The sequence below is a fragment of the Danaus plexippus genome (genome assembly GCF_018135715.1).
Source record: "Danaus plexippus chromosome 3 unlocalized genomic scaffold, MEX_DaPlex mxdp_30, whole genome shotgun sequence".
Lineage (NCBI taxonomy): Eukaryota > Metazoa > Arthropoda > Insecta > Lepidoptera > Nymphalidae > Danaus > Danaus plexippus.
In genome coordinates, this window is record NW_026869845.1 from 2,278,442 (window position 1) to 2,295,981 (window position 17,540).

The 17,540-nt window shown below is 30.9% G+C and overlaps 1 protein-coding gene across 1 annotated transcript in view; it reads left to right on the forward strand.

Annotated features, from left to right (window-relative positions):
* Nucleotides 1-4,924: 4,924 nt before the first annotated feature.
* LOC116779750 (protein sickie) overlaps nt 4,925-17,540 on the forward strand; it is a 142,949-nt gene continuing 130,333 nt past the window's right edge. Inside the window, exon 1 of the mRNA XM_061526875.1 lies at nt 4,925-5,004. Coding sequence (XP_061382859.1) covers nt 4,954-5,004 — 51 coding nt within the window. The 5' untranslated portion in view covers nt 4,925-4,953. The remainder of the gene's footprint in view (nt 5,005-17,540) is intronic.

Below are 17,540 nucleotides of genomic sequence, written 5' to 3' on the forward strand. Positions count from 1 at the left end.
ACTATTGAGTAAGCCCAATGTATACTGGCCCTTTGGATATTTAAAAAATATTATTAACTAAAATAATTAAATCTAAATTAAAGTATCCTGAAAACGAATGAACAAATATGCTATTTCCTTTAACATTTTTAAATTATAAATAAATACTTTTATTTAAAGGCTCTATGTGCTGTCATCCTGTCTACGAAACAACAATTACGTATTTGTTAAGTTTTGTTTCTAGTTCAGGACTCAAATGCTAGATGTCACTTTCGTAAAAACTGTTTATTTCTTTTACCTAAGATACTATTATGCTACTACACTTAACGCAGTAAGCGAATTTCAGTTGAAAGCAGGTTCAGTTTGTTACGAGTTTCTGCCTGTAGGGTGGTGTTTCTTCTGTTACATAAACCAGCTGATAATATAAACAGTGTGATCATAACAAAAATATTTAACCTATAACTTTTTTCACTTTTGAAGACCAAATAAGATCTTGGACTTTGGAGTGATATGCGAGATTTCGTTTGTTAAACTAAACGTTCTATTAGGATTAAACAAGATACGATTAGAGTGCGTAAATGATTCGCGGCAAAAGTGTTTTTATTTATTAACAGTTAAAAAAAAATATTTCATATGTCGTGTTTAGATAAAGTGCTAGTGCGATCAGAAATGTGGAATTCAATAAAACGATGACAACGGGGGTATGATTTTTATAAACTATATATATTAATATGATATGGTACATTATAATTATTATCTTTACATTAAATAGTATCTCCGTGATATTTTTTATTTAGGTAACTGCTGTTATTATACGTTTTTTGTTGTTTCCTAGAACATTTATAATTTTTTTCACAGGACATTTTACATTATAAAATAAAGAGTCGTAAAAAAGTCCTTAAGGCTAGTCACTTTCAAAAAGGTAATATATTATAATAAATAAAATTAAAAGTACTCTTTGCACCCTCAGACGCATCTTACAGAGCACTGACATGAATGTATTTTTAAAAGACCCTTGTTTACTTCAAGTACTATTGTGTTAGCATATTCTGTAAGGTCAGGTCTAAGATTTTTAATAACATTAGTTGTCCCTGTTTAAGACATTATTTTTTGGAGAGTATCTTTTTAAATTAAACGAGTAATGAACAAATCATTTTTCAGTGGCTAATTTTATGTTATGGAATTAATTTATTTTCAAGTGTTAACAGTATTTAAAAGATGTAGTAATAATAATTAACTACTTGTTTTGGAATTTCGAAACTGTGAAATATATTTCAGACGATGTTTTTGATAATATATTCCAGGCATTACTAAGTCATCATACTTCTTATATTTACTGTATGAAATTAAAAGCGATCCATTTATTATGAATATAAACAGCGTTTGGGAAAACAATATTTGTTTATTTTTAAAGTTTCGTTTCCTAAAAAAGTAGCCAAGGGATAACAGCTAGAAGTTTTCTTTTTCAGGAAACCTTATGAGATAAGCACAGCACATAATAAATTTGGCACAAAAAACACATTACACTCAATTTATTATGTATTTATTCTGTATACAAAAGCATTATAACTAAATATTTCAATAATACGTTATAGGTTAAGAATCAGAAAGAAAAGAAATTATAACTATGTAATATGTTGTGTGTTCTATAAAAATTTGAGAAAAGAATATTTAGCGGTGTTTTTTGGGTATGACTAAGTAGGCATCACATTAGATCTGAATACAAATATGACGTATTTTATGAAATTCAAACCTGATCATGTGATGAGTCACCTAAGCAGATGGGAACAAGATTGTCAAGTGGCTATAAAGTGCTAGAAGTTCCCTTGATTAGCAATATCTAATTTATCATTTTTATGTTATAATAACGAAGGAGTTATTTTCAGAAAATGAAAGATATTTCGTCTTAATATAATTACAACACAACAATTTTGTAAAGTAAATAAAACTTATACATTTTTAATAGTTTTTTTTTTTTAATATAATAAATAGCCAGGCCGTAACTAAGTTATGGGGTTTTCTCAAGGAGAAAAATGTTGAATGATATGTATATTGTATATGTGACGCAATATTAAATAGATATGAGACGAGATATTAATGAACGTAATTCCTAAATGAACTATAAGGTTCAATATTTCAGATATTGGAAATTCTACACAAAATATTAAACATTGCTATATTTTATTTTTACTGTAAAATAAATTCTAATTTATTCTATGAAATGTTAGACTTGTATAGTGGATATTCGAAGACAATTATTGTTATTTGAATGGGCACGGGGAACAAAAACTTTAAAGGTTTCGCTCGTTAGCAGTGTTCTTTAAATAAGCTTGTTTACTCGATTGAAGTAGAATAAGGGTTAAAAACCGCTAGAAAGGTAAACAAGTGTCTCATAGGTGATGCGGGAAGGCCGATGTTTCCGTCCGGAGTATTTTTAGGTGGGGTGTGCGCACGCGCAGCTACATGTGTTTAATGACTTCGAATCGTCAAACAGAACGCTGAAAGTTTTAATATAATTTTTTATACAAAATATTCCTTTTGTATTAAGCTGATAAATCATGAATCAAATATTTTAAAAATTTCGATATTAAAATTGTTGTATAAAATTTCGGCCTCGACACAGTGCAGACACAGTACAGTGTATTCATAACTAATGTACACTATTTTTATTAAGATATAAAACTATGATGTAAGGCGTCAACAAGCAAAATCAATTTAAGGTGAAATACCAAGTCTAGCTGGTTGAATTTTATTGAACTGTAATATGGAGTTTGTATACATAATTGATGATTCCTTTGTAAATTTCAATATTTTTCGGAATAGCTTAAGTAAAGTTAAACGGAACGTGATAAATGTTTGCTTAAAGCGAAAGCATGGGGCAAAGTTTGCGGAGTAACATTTGGTTAAGAACTTTAGACAGTCAGTAAAATAAAGGAGTAATATGGCTTTATTTATTAGTCTTAAATGTATTCTAAATAACAATTAATATAACTTAATCGAGTCCTTTAAGAATTATATCTGTTTTAGGTTGGAGGATGATAATTCATTGAAATATTTTCATTTTAATAATTTCTTTTTTTCTGGCGGTACCACCGTTGCCATGGCGACGGCGCAGTAGGCTGCAAACCGTGACGGGAATGACAACGCAGTGGATCGATGTCGGACCAGAGATTTTTTTATCACCCCACAGAGGCTGTGATCTCTTGTAAAGCCTTATTTGGCCAAATCTTTCCTACATTCCCCAATTTTTAGGGATTTATATAATACTATGTAAACAGAACGAGGTTCGTTGAGATCATAAAGTTATCCATAGGAGTAAACTCTGTTGACTTCAAATATTTTAGATTTAATCCAAGAAAATATATTTTATATTATCTATTTGAAAGATATGTCTTTTTCTACATATTGATTCTCGATTTCAAATAGCTGTAATGTTTTGCTTTATAAACACGTAAAAAGTTCCTTCTTAATTAATTAACTAAATTTTTTTTTTTTTTATTACTTGTAACACATCTAAGACACACATTTATAAGTGGTTTTTATTCTAATTCTGATGAATTTATCCACAAATGGGTTTGTTTGTTAGTTTGTGACTAATTGACAAAAACTTCCACAATTGTAGTAAGTACAATCATTCATATTGCTTGGACCAGTAATTAGCAATATTATCAATAGTAAGTACAGAAATACTGACTACCGAGAACTTGAAATAATAATCCTTTCAGACAGTGATTTAAAAATTAGATTGTCAAAATAACAATCTCACAATGTATGTAGGTAACCTTAAAGAAGTCTCAAGTCAAATGCTGTGTGGTAATAATCTAGATATAGATAAATAAACTTTCTATTAAGAATCTAAGTTAAAGGCTGTTGAGTGTTACCTAATATTCAGGATAAGATTACATGTTTTTAATGGATCATATCAGTTTTTGATAGCGCGAAAATATGTCGCAGCTATTTTGTTAGGACTCCAATTGAAGTTTAACTGATAAGGTGTTCCAGCAGTCATTTATTTGAAACCAGCCATATAAAAGAGATTGTGTTCTGTTATATTAAAATCTTAGAGATCATTTAATAACATGTTTTAAATTACCTTAATTTAATGTATATCACATTAACCTTCTTAACATCGCAGGCATGTTGGGATAATTATTTGGACAATAATCGTAAATCGTAAACTTCCTCTTGGGCTCTTGCGCTTACTCACATTTAACTTTACCATGTGTTTCTTGTTCTATTTATAATCAAGTAATTTTATGGAAAGATATTTTTTACACAAATAATTCAAGGTTTCTATTTTTAATTTTATTAATAGTTTACGTAAATAAAAACACATCATTTTTTTAAACAATACCATCATTAAAGGAATATTTTTTTGGATATAGTTGAAATTGATTTGCAAATGATAATAAAAAATAAAATAACTAAATGATATTTAAAACTGCGAATGGCAACACTCAGAGTTGTAACTAATTAAGTCATAAAAAACGTTTCGTCGAAGTGTTACTCCGCAGACCGCGACTCGCCCCGGCTGAGTTATCGCCTCGTTTTAATTATTCATGAGCCCTCCGACTTTCAGCAACTTTGAACTGACATCTGCCTCTGTTTAATTTGCACTCACTTGTATGGCTTCTAACCGTTCCTGTTGAGTTTTTTTTGTACAACTGTCAATAAAAGCAATTGTGTAATTTGTTTCTTGTTCAATTTCTATTCTAAATTTGTATTTCACCGAACTTTTTTTTTTGTTTTTAGTATTATTCAATATTATAACGAGCAAAATAATCCACGAAATTGATAAGAATATCAGTGCAATGGTAACACTTCGAAAAACAAAATATCGAAAAAATATTTAACCAACGCTATTGTATATTTAAGTTTGACATAAAAATGCTTATTAAGATAATAACAATTGAATAAATATATTCAATTATAAATTTTAGATGCAGTCGCCGCAAACGCGCAGGCGGCGGTGAGATGAGCTTTGCGGTGTCTGCCCGCAGCTTCTCCTATGATGAAACAATACAGGTATTTATTACATTTGCACTAATTGGTTTGCGTGATCCTCAATCATTGTTATATGGCATTTGTAATAATTCATACACTACAGATAGCTTTATACAAGGTGAACCCTCTGTATACACTACAAATAAGTCTTACCCTGGCATAGGACAAATGTTACACAGCATTCATTCTATAAATGTACATATATAGTTACGAAGTCGATTGTAATTTTATAAGTAATATTTATGTTCTAATACGAATTCTGTTTGGTTAACAAGATTTATCGGGACTTTTTAAATATTGGAATATTTACTACTTTTAATCATAATTTTGTTAAATATATTTAACCGCATAGTCATCACTTTCGCTACATCGCTGTACCAGTTGGTCGAAAGAGCGGTAAACTGAAAAATTATCTTAATATTATACAAATAGAGATCAAAATCAAAGAGAGGCTCGATAGATGAAACGACCTGAAACTTCAGGCTGTATAGTGCTATGCGTAATGCGATTTTGCGAAAGCGTGTATAGCGAGATTTATATGTTAACTCATTATATATAAGGCTGTTTTTCGTTTGGCAATAGCTTTATTGGGGTGAGACGAAATTTTTCAGGACGGCCCATAACGACACATTAGCCAACGCATTCACCTTTATTAATGTGGTACAGAGGTTCTCGCTTACTTCTCATGATGTTCTATTAAATTACCCTTTCAGGTCAATAGGAAGTGTCAAGTGTTTATCATTTACGTATATCAGACAAATATTTAGTAGCATTAATGAAATAATATTCTATTTATTTAAACTTCATAATAAACCTATTAAAAGCTGAAATCGTGTTTCACTGTTATTCAGGGAAAAAAACAATAACATATTGCTAAGTCCTATAGTTTTCATTTATAGCACTACGTTTGCGGGATTCATGCAGTATATACAAAGCCAATCCTTTATTTTGGAGATAGGAGGCCATTATTTCGTAGATACGATATTCCCCAGAGCTCGCTGCCATTTATCAGCCACGACCCACATTGCAACATCTGGAAAATGCCACCCCCACATTGGTGACTTTGAGATTATTGTGGAAAGAACTTCACTTATTGACTTTGTTTACCGGTTCAACGGCCTTTGTCTTGTTTTGATTTTGTGATCCTGTTGTGATTTCATCTTCCGTTTTTTGTTTGATGGAAAACAAAGTTATACGTATCTGGTAAACAGCAATATTATGCTTCTCTTGCTATTGACCCGTACTATAAATATATTTTCATTTACTATCAAATTAAAGTAAAACTCATTGACTTTGAAATACTGCTCTATGGTATTTTAAATAATGGATTTCTAAATATTAAACTTTCAGTATTTTTATTAAAGTTCAAAGACTTAAGTGAAACTCGAATTTTGTTCCGTGATATATTGTTCAGCACTACATTAGGGCCTGATAATATATGGTCGGTTTGTCTATGTGACGGAGATTGGCTTAGTTGATTTGATTAAGAGAAGGGTTGGGCGTGCGGACCGCGCATTAAGGAGGCGCGGGCCAGAAAATCGAATTTTCTGCTCTATGCCTTTGGGTCTTTGTCGAGCTTTTCAGAGCGTGACTCAAACACAAACAGTGACACACTTCTCGTTTATTTATGAAGTGACAAAAATTTTTTTTAGAAATACATACTGCAGAGTCAATGCTTGTGTACTTGAATCAATAACATACAAATAAGCACTTTGTTTATTATAAAAAGTAAAAAATTACTAACATTACAATAATTAAAAGAAAAGTAAATACGAAGTTCATTGGAACAGCTCGTTAGATTTAAAAACATAATGATTGCATAATGTTTCCGGATGAAATGAATGTTAAATAAAGCACAGAAATTGAAAACGCTTGCTCTGTTAAGTCTACTCAAAACAGTAAACAGATAGCAATTTCACGAGCGCTTGAATTAACGCAGTTTACATAGATTTCAGAGGCCCTTTTAATCCGAATTCAAATTTTCCGAAAGATAAACCTTAAGGGCCGTGAGAGCCTTTGTGTTCCGCGATATAACCGGGCTTGAGAAAAAATTCAGGGAAAGCAATTTAAAATGTTGGAAAACATCTTTTAAACGCTTTTTACGGTGTTTAAATTATACAACATTTTCCATTACTGAAGTATATCTATGTGTACACTTAATAAATAGCATTAATGAAAAGAGTTTAGCCGTGTGTTTTAGCAGTGCTATAAATGTTATCGAGAAATAACAACTATGAAAGAGTATAACGTAGAACGTTATTTTTCTTACGCAATATGACATATTCACGTTAAAAGTGATATTTCATTTGGAAGAGATTTTTTATCTTCAATCTCAAACAATAACATTTTATAAAAGACATTTCTTACTAATAAGAATAGAACCGTTTTCAAATTAGTTTAACGCCCACAGATGAAACCAATAAAGTCTTTGAAGTGTTTAAAAAGAGGGCAAATTAAGGAAAAAATAATATGTATCAAATGGCACTAAAAATTTGTCATTCATATGAACTTATTCAGAATATTGCTATATATTGTCATGTGTATAATATGATGCAAGGCTTAAACTAAATTTTGCCGCAAAACCTTAATGCAATGGCTACTATTATTTCTTAAATTAAAACATGCAGTCAGGCCTTTTCTTCAGTTTCGATTTCCAAACTGTTTAAAAAAGCTTTTCTGTTGATAAAATGTTGTATGTGACTTTTTTAAATTACTTAATAAAAGAAAAAATTAAAAGTTGAATCGTTGAATAAAGCTTTAATTGTTCTATAAGTGTGCCATCTAGTAGTGAGTAGCGGCAATAAAGTTTGTATTGATTACGAATCAATCAAACAGAGGGCACAACTTATTCAACCTACAAAAATAAATTGTGTTTAACTTATTTCTTTGCACATACTATATTACAAATTGGTAACAAAAAGTTAGAGTAATATTATAAAAATACACAACATTCTATTGTCTCCCAAGTTCCCACTTACAACTGATTGAAATTAACGTGGACAGGAAATAAAATCTCCTTATTTTATTTCTTGTTCACGTCTCTCTTTTCCAGAGAATGCGGAAAATAACTTGATTAACTTTCATTGATTAATTACTTGTTCTAAATGTTTTTGTATGTTGCCTAATATGTAACAATGAATATAAAATCGCCCGAAGAACTGCCGAACCAAAGCGTTTCTGGGGAGAGTTATAGATAAATCTTAAAGTAAATAAAATAAACAAAAAATTCTTGTTGAAAATCTGAAGAATTAGACAAACAGCAACTATAAAATTTAATGTATAATGATAAATATTACTCATCATAAAAAAATAGTTTCTCGGTAATTTAATTGCAGGTATGAGATTTTTCGGTTCTAATTGTGCTAATACCTATATCAAGCAAATAGATGCTTTAAGTTTGAACCATATATTGCACGTAAGTAGAATTATTTCCGTGTTTTAATGAAGAATAGACATTTTACTAGAAGCAGATATTTTAAAAATAGAATTAGAAGATGATATCAGTTTATTATTTAGAATGTGACTGGTCTATGGCTCACGCTTTAGTTTAGTGCAGGTAAAAAAGCTGACAAAATTAGACAAAATCAGTAGCGCTGGTTGGTTATTAAATAGTATTCTAATGAGAGCTTATTATACATAGTTCATGTATTTGATAAAATACATTGGGGACATTCGACATAATGTCAATATAATGAAATAAATGTTACATCCGCATTATGTTGCGAGCATACAACGTTTGCGAGCAATAAAAATAAAATAAAAAAATCGCTATCCCTTTTAATGGGAGGCAAAGAAGTAAATCTATTAAAGCACAAGCGCCAAAAATTAATACGATTATGCATAAACAGCTTTAATCTATTAACTGCATTGGAAATACTAAGATAGTTATCAGCATAAGCAGAGAAGATATACGGACTAATATTAATGTGATCCATTCATAATGTCTCTGTATTTATATGTTATTTTATTTATATAATAATATAACGTCATATTTATCTCTTGTAAATAAATCCTAAAACAATTTTTCCATTACCTTTTGTAATTCGGAATCTTTTCTGTATGACTACATCAAAATAGTTAAAGTTTTAGTTGTTCGGAAATTTACAAGGTAATGCTTCACCAAGCACTGTACATTGTTTCTGTCTTGAAGCAAATCCCAGTTAAAACTTTTATACGTTAGGTTTGTATAGTTGTATAATGTATTATGTATTCTGGGACTAACAATTTGAATGATTACACATGTTCATACAGAGCGTACAATTACCTTATATATACCAATAAATTACTTAATAACTATAAAGTTGATTGGGAAATAAAAATGTTTTTTAACATCTAATATCACTGACAACATCGATTACCCACATGTATACAATAAGTAAACTTTAATAATAAATCACTCCGTCTTATCGAGACGATAATGTTTAATGACTTGGAAATATGATCTGAAGAAATGTTTTTGCTAACTGTGATATTCGTTTACGAGGCTTTAAAACAGGTTCTGCAGATAAACCGCTGGAAATACAAACTGCGCAATTTTCTGAATGCAGAGCATACGTTACAAAACCGAAACAATGTAGCGACGCGGTTGTCGTATTGTTTTTAACTGAGAGTTCAAAATGTATCCTTGTTACCTATCAACTGCAGGCCGCTTGCCAGTGATTTAGGGCGTCGCGACGCGGGGCGGTAGATTAACTTTCGTCTGTTAATTGCGACAAATGGTCATTGAACGCATATATCCGTTAACAAGCTACTTTATACGTTACATGATATTTGATATAATTTTATATCAAACTGCAACATTCAATTACTTAATTCACAATAACATTACATAATGTCATGTATTGTCACACATTTGAACGTTTTTGTGTTGTTTTGTGACTTGATCAGAAGAAGGCTATTTGATTTTTTTTCAGTATTTCGGCAGCTCAAGTTCTTAAACAAATGAGTTCCTCAATAAAATTCTATAATAGAAGAACTCGTTACTTAACTTTCATATAGTCAACCGAATTCCATAAAGATATCTAAATTTCTTTAAATAATATTATATTTATTATTTTTAATTAAATTGTTAGTTAATAAACAGATAATGAGATCTAAGATTTTCGCGAGTATTCATTTAAATGAAACTAGTGTTATTCGGATTTACTACGCGGATTTTATTATTTAAAAACTACATAATCCCGACGTTTCGGTTACTTTGCAGCAACCGTGATCACGGGCAGACGAGGTGTGAATATCTGTCAGTTGGTCCTTGTTATTTATCATCTACCGCCATCGATTTCTTAATTTTCTGGCGTACCGCTTTGGATGCCGGCAGAATGCGCTCACGGTGTCTTGAGGTCCTGCGGTGTGGTTACGGACATGGGATTTTATATTTTTAAGAACGGGGTCCCAGGTGTTTGATAGATTCCAGCCATCTTCTGTATTGAAATTGGGATGTTTTTTAATTTCAATAGCCTCGCGAATTAATCTCGGTATATACTTGTCTTCCCGAGCGAGGATTTGAGGTTTATCAAACCGAATGTAGTGGCCTGGTTTGTCCATTGTGTGTTCACACACTGCTGACTTCGACGCGCGCCTGTTTTTGATGTCTGAGATGTGTTCTTTAACCCTAGTACCGATGCTCCTCTTCGTCTGTCCAATGTATGACAAGCCACAGTCACAATCGAGTTTGTATACACCCGCTTGTTGCAAAGGAATGTTACTCTTGATTGGTCTCAAGAATTGGCTCACTTTCTTCTGTGGTTTGTAAATAGTTTTAATGGAAACCTTCTTCAAGATGTTGCCTATTCTGTCAGTAACTCCCTTCACATATGGTGGTATCGCAGGTTGTCGTTCAACTGTGGGTGGCTTCAGGTGGTTCTTGCGATGCTGGCGAGGCACGGGCAGGTTGTTGATGGTGAGAGCATGTTTTACATGCTGCAGCTCGGCCTCTAGGTGGTCAGCATCACAAAGATGTTGGGCTCTCTGTAACAAAGATTTGCCAACGGTAGCTAACTGGATAGGGTGGTGGTGTGAGTAACCATTGAGGTACCTGTCTGTATGTGTGGGTTTCTTATAAACAGTATGTCCCAAAGTATTGTCAGTAACCAAAGTATTGTTGCTGCAAAGTAACCGAAACGTCGGGATTATGTAGTTTTTAAATAAGAAAATCCGCGTAGTAAATCCGAATAACACTAGTTTCATTTAATAAACAGATTTCTATTAATACTTCCTTTACGCTGCTTTTATAAAGCATAAAATAATAATAAATAATAAAATAAAAATTCTGGAATCTGTGAATGCTTCTAGAAGATGGTTTTTGTGGAAGCTATTTATTAACGAACTAATATCCAAGCTTGACAGCCCGAGGTGACTCAGCCCTCTAAAGTTTCTCGATTTCTTTCATCAAATCCTAGCATTGCTCACTGCAATTATTCACACGATAAACCAAAGCTTCCCAAAATATACTACAATATATGCTACTAGGTCCATATTAATATTAAAGAAGAGATAATTTTTTTTACTGTTTTTTGCATTGTTTTAAATAATTTAAAAGATTACTTTTTAGCCCTGGAAAGGAATTCTTCTTACGTATTTGCAATTTTTTTTTTTTATAATTTTTTTCTGTCAAATCGTTTAGGTAAGGTCCGTACAATAAAGCAAATTTATCGAATAGTGTAAAGGAATTCAGAAACTACTCCGAAGTTCTCAATAAATTTCTCAATTTAAAAAACTTTCTTAATCTTGAGTAACAAAAGTTTTGGAACACTTTCTATAGAACGGAATTATTAGATCCCCTTCTTACAATAGTAATCCCGTAAGTAGATGGGCATAATGATACAGGTTGTCCTTTTTATAAAAATAGAATTTATATATATATAGCATAATAATAATAATAATATATAAATGTAGTACTATCAAAATATAAATAAATAAAATTATTAGTTCTTTATATGTTATAGTTATTTTCTAATCGTAAAAAAAGAATTATATCTACATTTTAAAAAATGTTTTAAATAACTATTGTAATATGTATTGAAAATTTATATTTCAAGAAAATTAAATAAAACAATTCTATTTAGAGAACACCCTGAGTATAGCAATGCATCGATGCACTGAGGGCGGGCGCCCACTGCAGCGCCTTCATCAAACCGAGCAATTTATGATCACGGCACCACGCCTGTGACACTGTTCCACTATATTACTATGGTCTGACGAATTCGTAGGAACGTAAAAAAAATTATTTTATTTCTTTCGTTCGTAAAATTTTCACTGTAATATTAATTAGAAATCGCAGTTATTCTCATTTACTAGTTTTCATTTAAACAACCGTGATTTGTGATATTTGGTACATAAACTACAGTAATTTAAATGTTGATAGATTAAAAAAATTACCACAAAGTTAAAATTATCAATTCGATAAAGAAATAATGTTTAGTGACATTTTTGTAGAACGACCCAACTTTATATTCTATGTTAACCTTTAGGGTGGTGCCCCACAGAAAGTGCTCACATTAAACACTTGCATCTCCCAATACATCCGATTGTGTTGAGAATATTTGTAACAATAATATTAAGATTTCCTTTAGAGCGTATTTAAGTTTTAAAAATATGACTTGAAGCAATTTATGTCTGACGTATGTTTTAATTTCAAAAAAATTAACGGTAACATTAGAATGGAAAAAAGAATAATAATATTTTATCGTGCCAAACTAATTATCTCTAGTAATTTAAAAAATTTTTTTTAAGTAAACAAGAATGTTTAAATACATTCTATTATTGCGAGAACCTAAATACATGAAATAAGGTATAAATTAAAAGAAACTCTTTAGAAATTTAATAGCAATGACGTAACGCGACAGAATATGTCTTAACCATATCCTGTCCTGTTATTATTGCCATATTATTCTATAATAGTAGCAGCGTAATGGGATTACCGTCCGTAATCTCACAGGATATGGAAATTGAGAGACACCTGCAATAATTTAAACATAATAAAGATTACTATCATACGTAAAGAGTTGGCATACGGCGTCATTCCTACTATATAATCAATATTTCTGATTATTTTTTTTTAACTTTATGTAAAAATTAAGTAATAATTATTTTTTTAAGATACCAATACTCATTTTTTTTAAGTGCCTCAATTAAAACGATGACGCAATCTCTTCTGCTATTAAAATATTATTATGAACTCATGTATGATGACTGATCTAATTTTGTATAGCTCGTATAAAAAATGAAGGAATGTAGAGAAACAATTTGCTACCATTAAAGTACCAACAGGATGTACAGAGTCCATTAATGCAAAACGCAAGTCAGCTAGGGTGATAATATTAGCGTTTGCAACTAGTATACGTTTTCTGTTTACAACGTTCGGAACATAACATCAAAGCCCTTGAGAGAATATTTTACATATTGAATGTTATTAACATGATGGTTATCGTACCAAAATAAATTTCATTTAGTTTAATTCTGATATTATTGTTATCACATTTTTTTAAAGAATATAATATTAAGCAAACCTTACATCTGACCCGGGGGTCTCTATCAACAACAAAGCCTTTATAAAGTTCCTAAACGAGATCAAAGCCTATTCCTTGCCCTCTTTTGTGCGTTGTCAATTTTAGTTATCCGGCTACGTGACTGTCCACGTATCCATTGCTAGAACTATGGCTGCTTATATTGTAACTGTGCCTGTATTATGGATAGAAATCACTAGCGTTTTGTGTTAACAATTATAATAAAACCTTCTTTATGAGGTAATACAAAACGAGTAAATGAAAAAGTATTGTGTGGTATTCTCTGCGGCTAATTAGAAATACTCATACTTAATCATTTCCAACACAACGCAGTAATGGAAAAGCAGCAGGAAACCCTTTATTTCCTGTGGCTTTTTAATTCTTCATTCTAACGTGTTGCTATGTTTTTCTAGTTTTTTATATTACTCATAGTTTAATTGTTTTTGTATATTCGTAATATATACGTATGTAGGTGTCGACGAAAGATAATAATTGCATTAGTGTTCGATGTTTCTTGACAATTTACAGTTTTCATTAATTTAAATTAATGTCTTATCACATAAATCCAGTAGCTACATAATATTGAAGGCAGCTTACATATATTTTTTACACATAACGTATGAAAAGTATTCAATGGCTTTTCGTTTTCATATTGCGGCATTCAATACATCGAATTTTAAATAAACTTCACTAGCCTTGAAAATTCGATTTCGTTCATGCATTAACTTCAAAAACATATTCATTGTGGCATAAAAACAACCTGTATTTTTTCACTTCTTCGCATATTATGAATTGAATTTATCACTTTTTGTTTGTTAATAAATGTGTCACGTTTTCAGTAATCGAAAACTACCAACGTGGTATTTAACACCGACGTAAATAGGTTAATAGACTTATGAGGCTAGACTTTCAAAAGGTAAATAACTGCAAGTGCGCATTCGGTGGGGCGGGGAGGCTCGGAGGCTGGTTGTTTTTCCGACAAGGGCGGCAGTGCGCTGTTCGCGCCCACGCCGTCACACCGTGACCTCACGCCGGTCTATCCCCCAAATTCGCTATGAGAGTGTGTAGTCTGCCTTATACTTGATGTACGCTTGAACTTAATTAGTGCTGTTAAAACTTTATACGAGAATAAGGAATGATATACAGTGTGAAAAGTTTTAGTGAAAGTGTTAGAGAAGACGTGATACGGTGATAGTGAAGTGTTTAATTATGTTTTCATGTTGTCAGAAATATTTATGGTTGGTGTTATTAAATTTGGAGCACATGGTGGATTTGTTGTTGGAACAGCGTACGTTTGGGATATTTATGTGTGTTTCTTTAACTTTCCCGGTCCTCCCTTACGTCATTTGAAATGGGCCAGAATCTTTCTGGGGGTTTATTGTTTGTTTTATGACATTACGTTGGACCATTTGTTCTATATACATTTTGAGAAAATGTTGTAAATTATAACGGAAAAAATGAATGAAAAAATATTGACTGAAATGTATATAAAAGTTTAATTCAAATAAAGGAGTGTCCAAACAATATTGTTTGCGGTTAATTATTTTTAATTTACGTACGAATATGATAGCGTACTGATTGGATAGATAGAAAATATAATGGATGGTTTTTACTTGAGTCATGGCAAATATCATATTATTCATGGTAGTTTTTATCATACTTTTTTTATTTCTATACCGTAGCGTGCAACGGACGGCGTCAAACCTTATCTTGTATATCAATTTATACCGGCGACTTTTTGTGTAGAAGTCATATATTTATATTCAAATACAGTGAAAATATATGCTATCAATGACAACATTAATACACAAATACCTGTTAGCTTTCAGTTTTAATGAATTATTAGTTTTTGATAATGTTTTACTTTTTCAATTGTTATTAGTTTAAATAATATGCGGCAAGGAATGCTCATAATACATTATGGTGAAATATCCTATTTTTATTATAATTGTAAGTGAAATTTAATACAATAATTCGAATTCCTTTGAATTTATTTTAAATTTTATGTTCTTAAAAATAACAAAGACATATTTTGATATTTAGAACAATTTTTGTCTCAATAATTATAATTTGTACAATCGTGTTGATCTGATATGATAAAATATCAGCACTTTATTTAATTAATCTTATAAAAGCATATAATATATGAAAACTCCACAGTTTCTAGAACTTCTTAATATAATTATTCATTGAAATTTTCCAATTAAACCACAAAATAAACAAGTTAGCCGATAATTACTTAATTCTCAACCGCGTTATAATTTTATACGGATTATTTGATATTCTCAAGTGAAAATTGCGAGATGAGTCAGAGTAGAATTATTGGATGCAGACGTGACCAGGACGCCGTGAGACGAATAACAATACGAACATATACCCTCCCAAAAATACATACATATATTGACGGTAGTTTAAATTGTGTGTTCTGTTATGCATTTCTTTGCTATAACAGAAAACGATCTGTTTTCTTAAATTTTTCATGTAGTATTTTAAACATAATTCGTAATGATTGATTTATTTAAAAGTTACTTTTATACATGGAGTGTTTTTAATAAAAAGGCTTCATACTATCTCTGTACGACGGTTTTCAATAAGAGCGTGTGTGTGTATTAGCTAACACAAAACTATTTTCAAACTGTTAGCGCTGTTACATTATAGAATAAAATATAAATGAAAGTCTTCGATATTTCGTGCTTTTATCACGATATGAAACTCAAAGTAACGAAAGATAATATTTATCAAAGATCCGGTTAAGCTCAATTCATCTTTAAAGACGCAGCTCATTGTACAGCAATTTCAACCAATCATGCCCGTTTTGTTAACAAAAGCATTGAATAAAAGCCAATAGGAAACGCAATTACTTCGTTTCACTTGTGCAGTTTAATCGTCTCGCACCATCTTCTCGAGTCATTTTCTAAGTGCCCGCTACAAAGACGTGGTTTCTTTTAAAATAATGTTTACACATTTTCTGATTACTGTGTACTATTTTTTCTAGTTTTTAATCTTCTACTGTGAGAAATTTAGTACCCTATATTATAACAGAGCGCCATTACACGGTTTGAAGTTTAATTAGAGCCAAGGTAACATTGATATAACTTTAATTGTTTCGTATATCGATATTTAAATTACTGGTTTAAATTGATTAACGTCATGAACATAATTGACATAAAAATGCAAGGTTACACAACTGGGTTGTCGATAACAAAAAAAAAAAAGAGTAAATACAATCAACAATTGAAGCAACAAATCAAACAAAACAAACCTAATTTGATACAAACAAAAATAAAGTATCAAGTTACGGATGGGGGACGTACGTACATTTGTTTTTGATTAAACAAATTGTCCACGCAATTTATTGGTCCCCAGCGCTAGATCGCTCTTGACTCATCAACTTATTGCCAACATCAATGTGAAACTAGATATCGACTGTTACAGACTTCGATGGTTTTTATACCTTTTGATTGTTTTACATTAAAAATGCTGTTGATATTGTGATGGACATGGACTTATCTAATTAAATTATTGTTATTCATTTAATAAATTTTTATATACATTTTCTGAGCATGCGTTAGGAAAAAATAAACAAAAACCTAAAACTAATGGAAGGATATAACATAATGAATAAGGATAGACATTATAAAAGTGATAACATTCTTGTTTCATATGAGCATAAATGAACTCCGTCAACCATAAATACTTCCGCATTAAATAGAGTTTTAACTTTAAATTGAAACACGTGCCGTAGAGAATTCGAGATGAAGGTCCTAGACAACGCCAATAAAATCGTTCCACTGAAAACCAATGCTTAGAGGAAATACCTCATTCAATAGCTTATGAAATATTCTGTATGTTGAAAAGCGTTTTATTAATATAACGTTGTTGATACATTTTGTTATAAACATATGAATTATTCAATAAGCATTATTTATTGATGAACGAAAATCATTTTGATTTTTTATTTAAACGCGATCCATAATTGGATGTCATATTAAAACGAGACCCTTACAATTGTAAATTGTCAAATAAAATTCGAACGTGACTGACCCTGAGGTT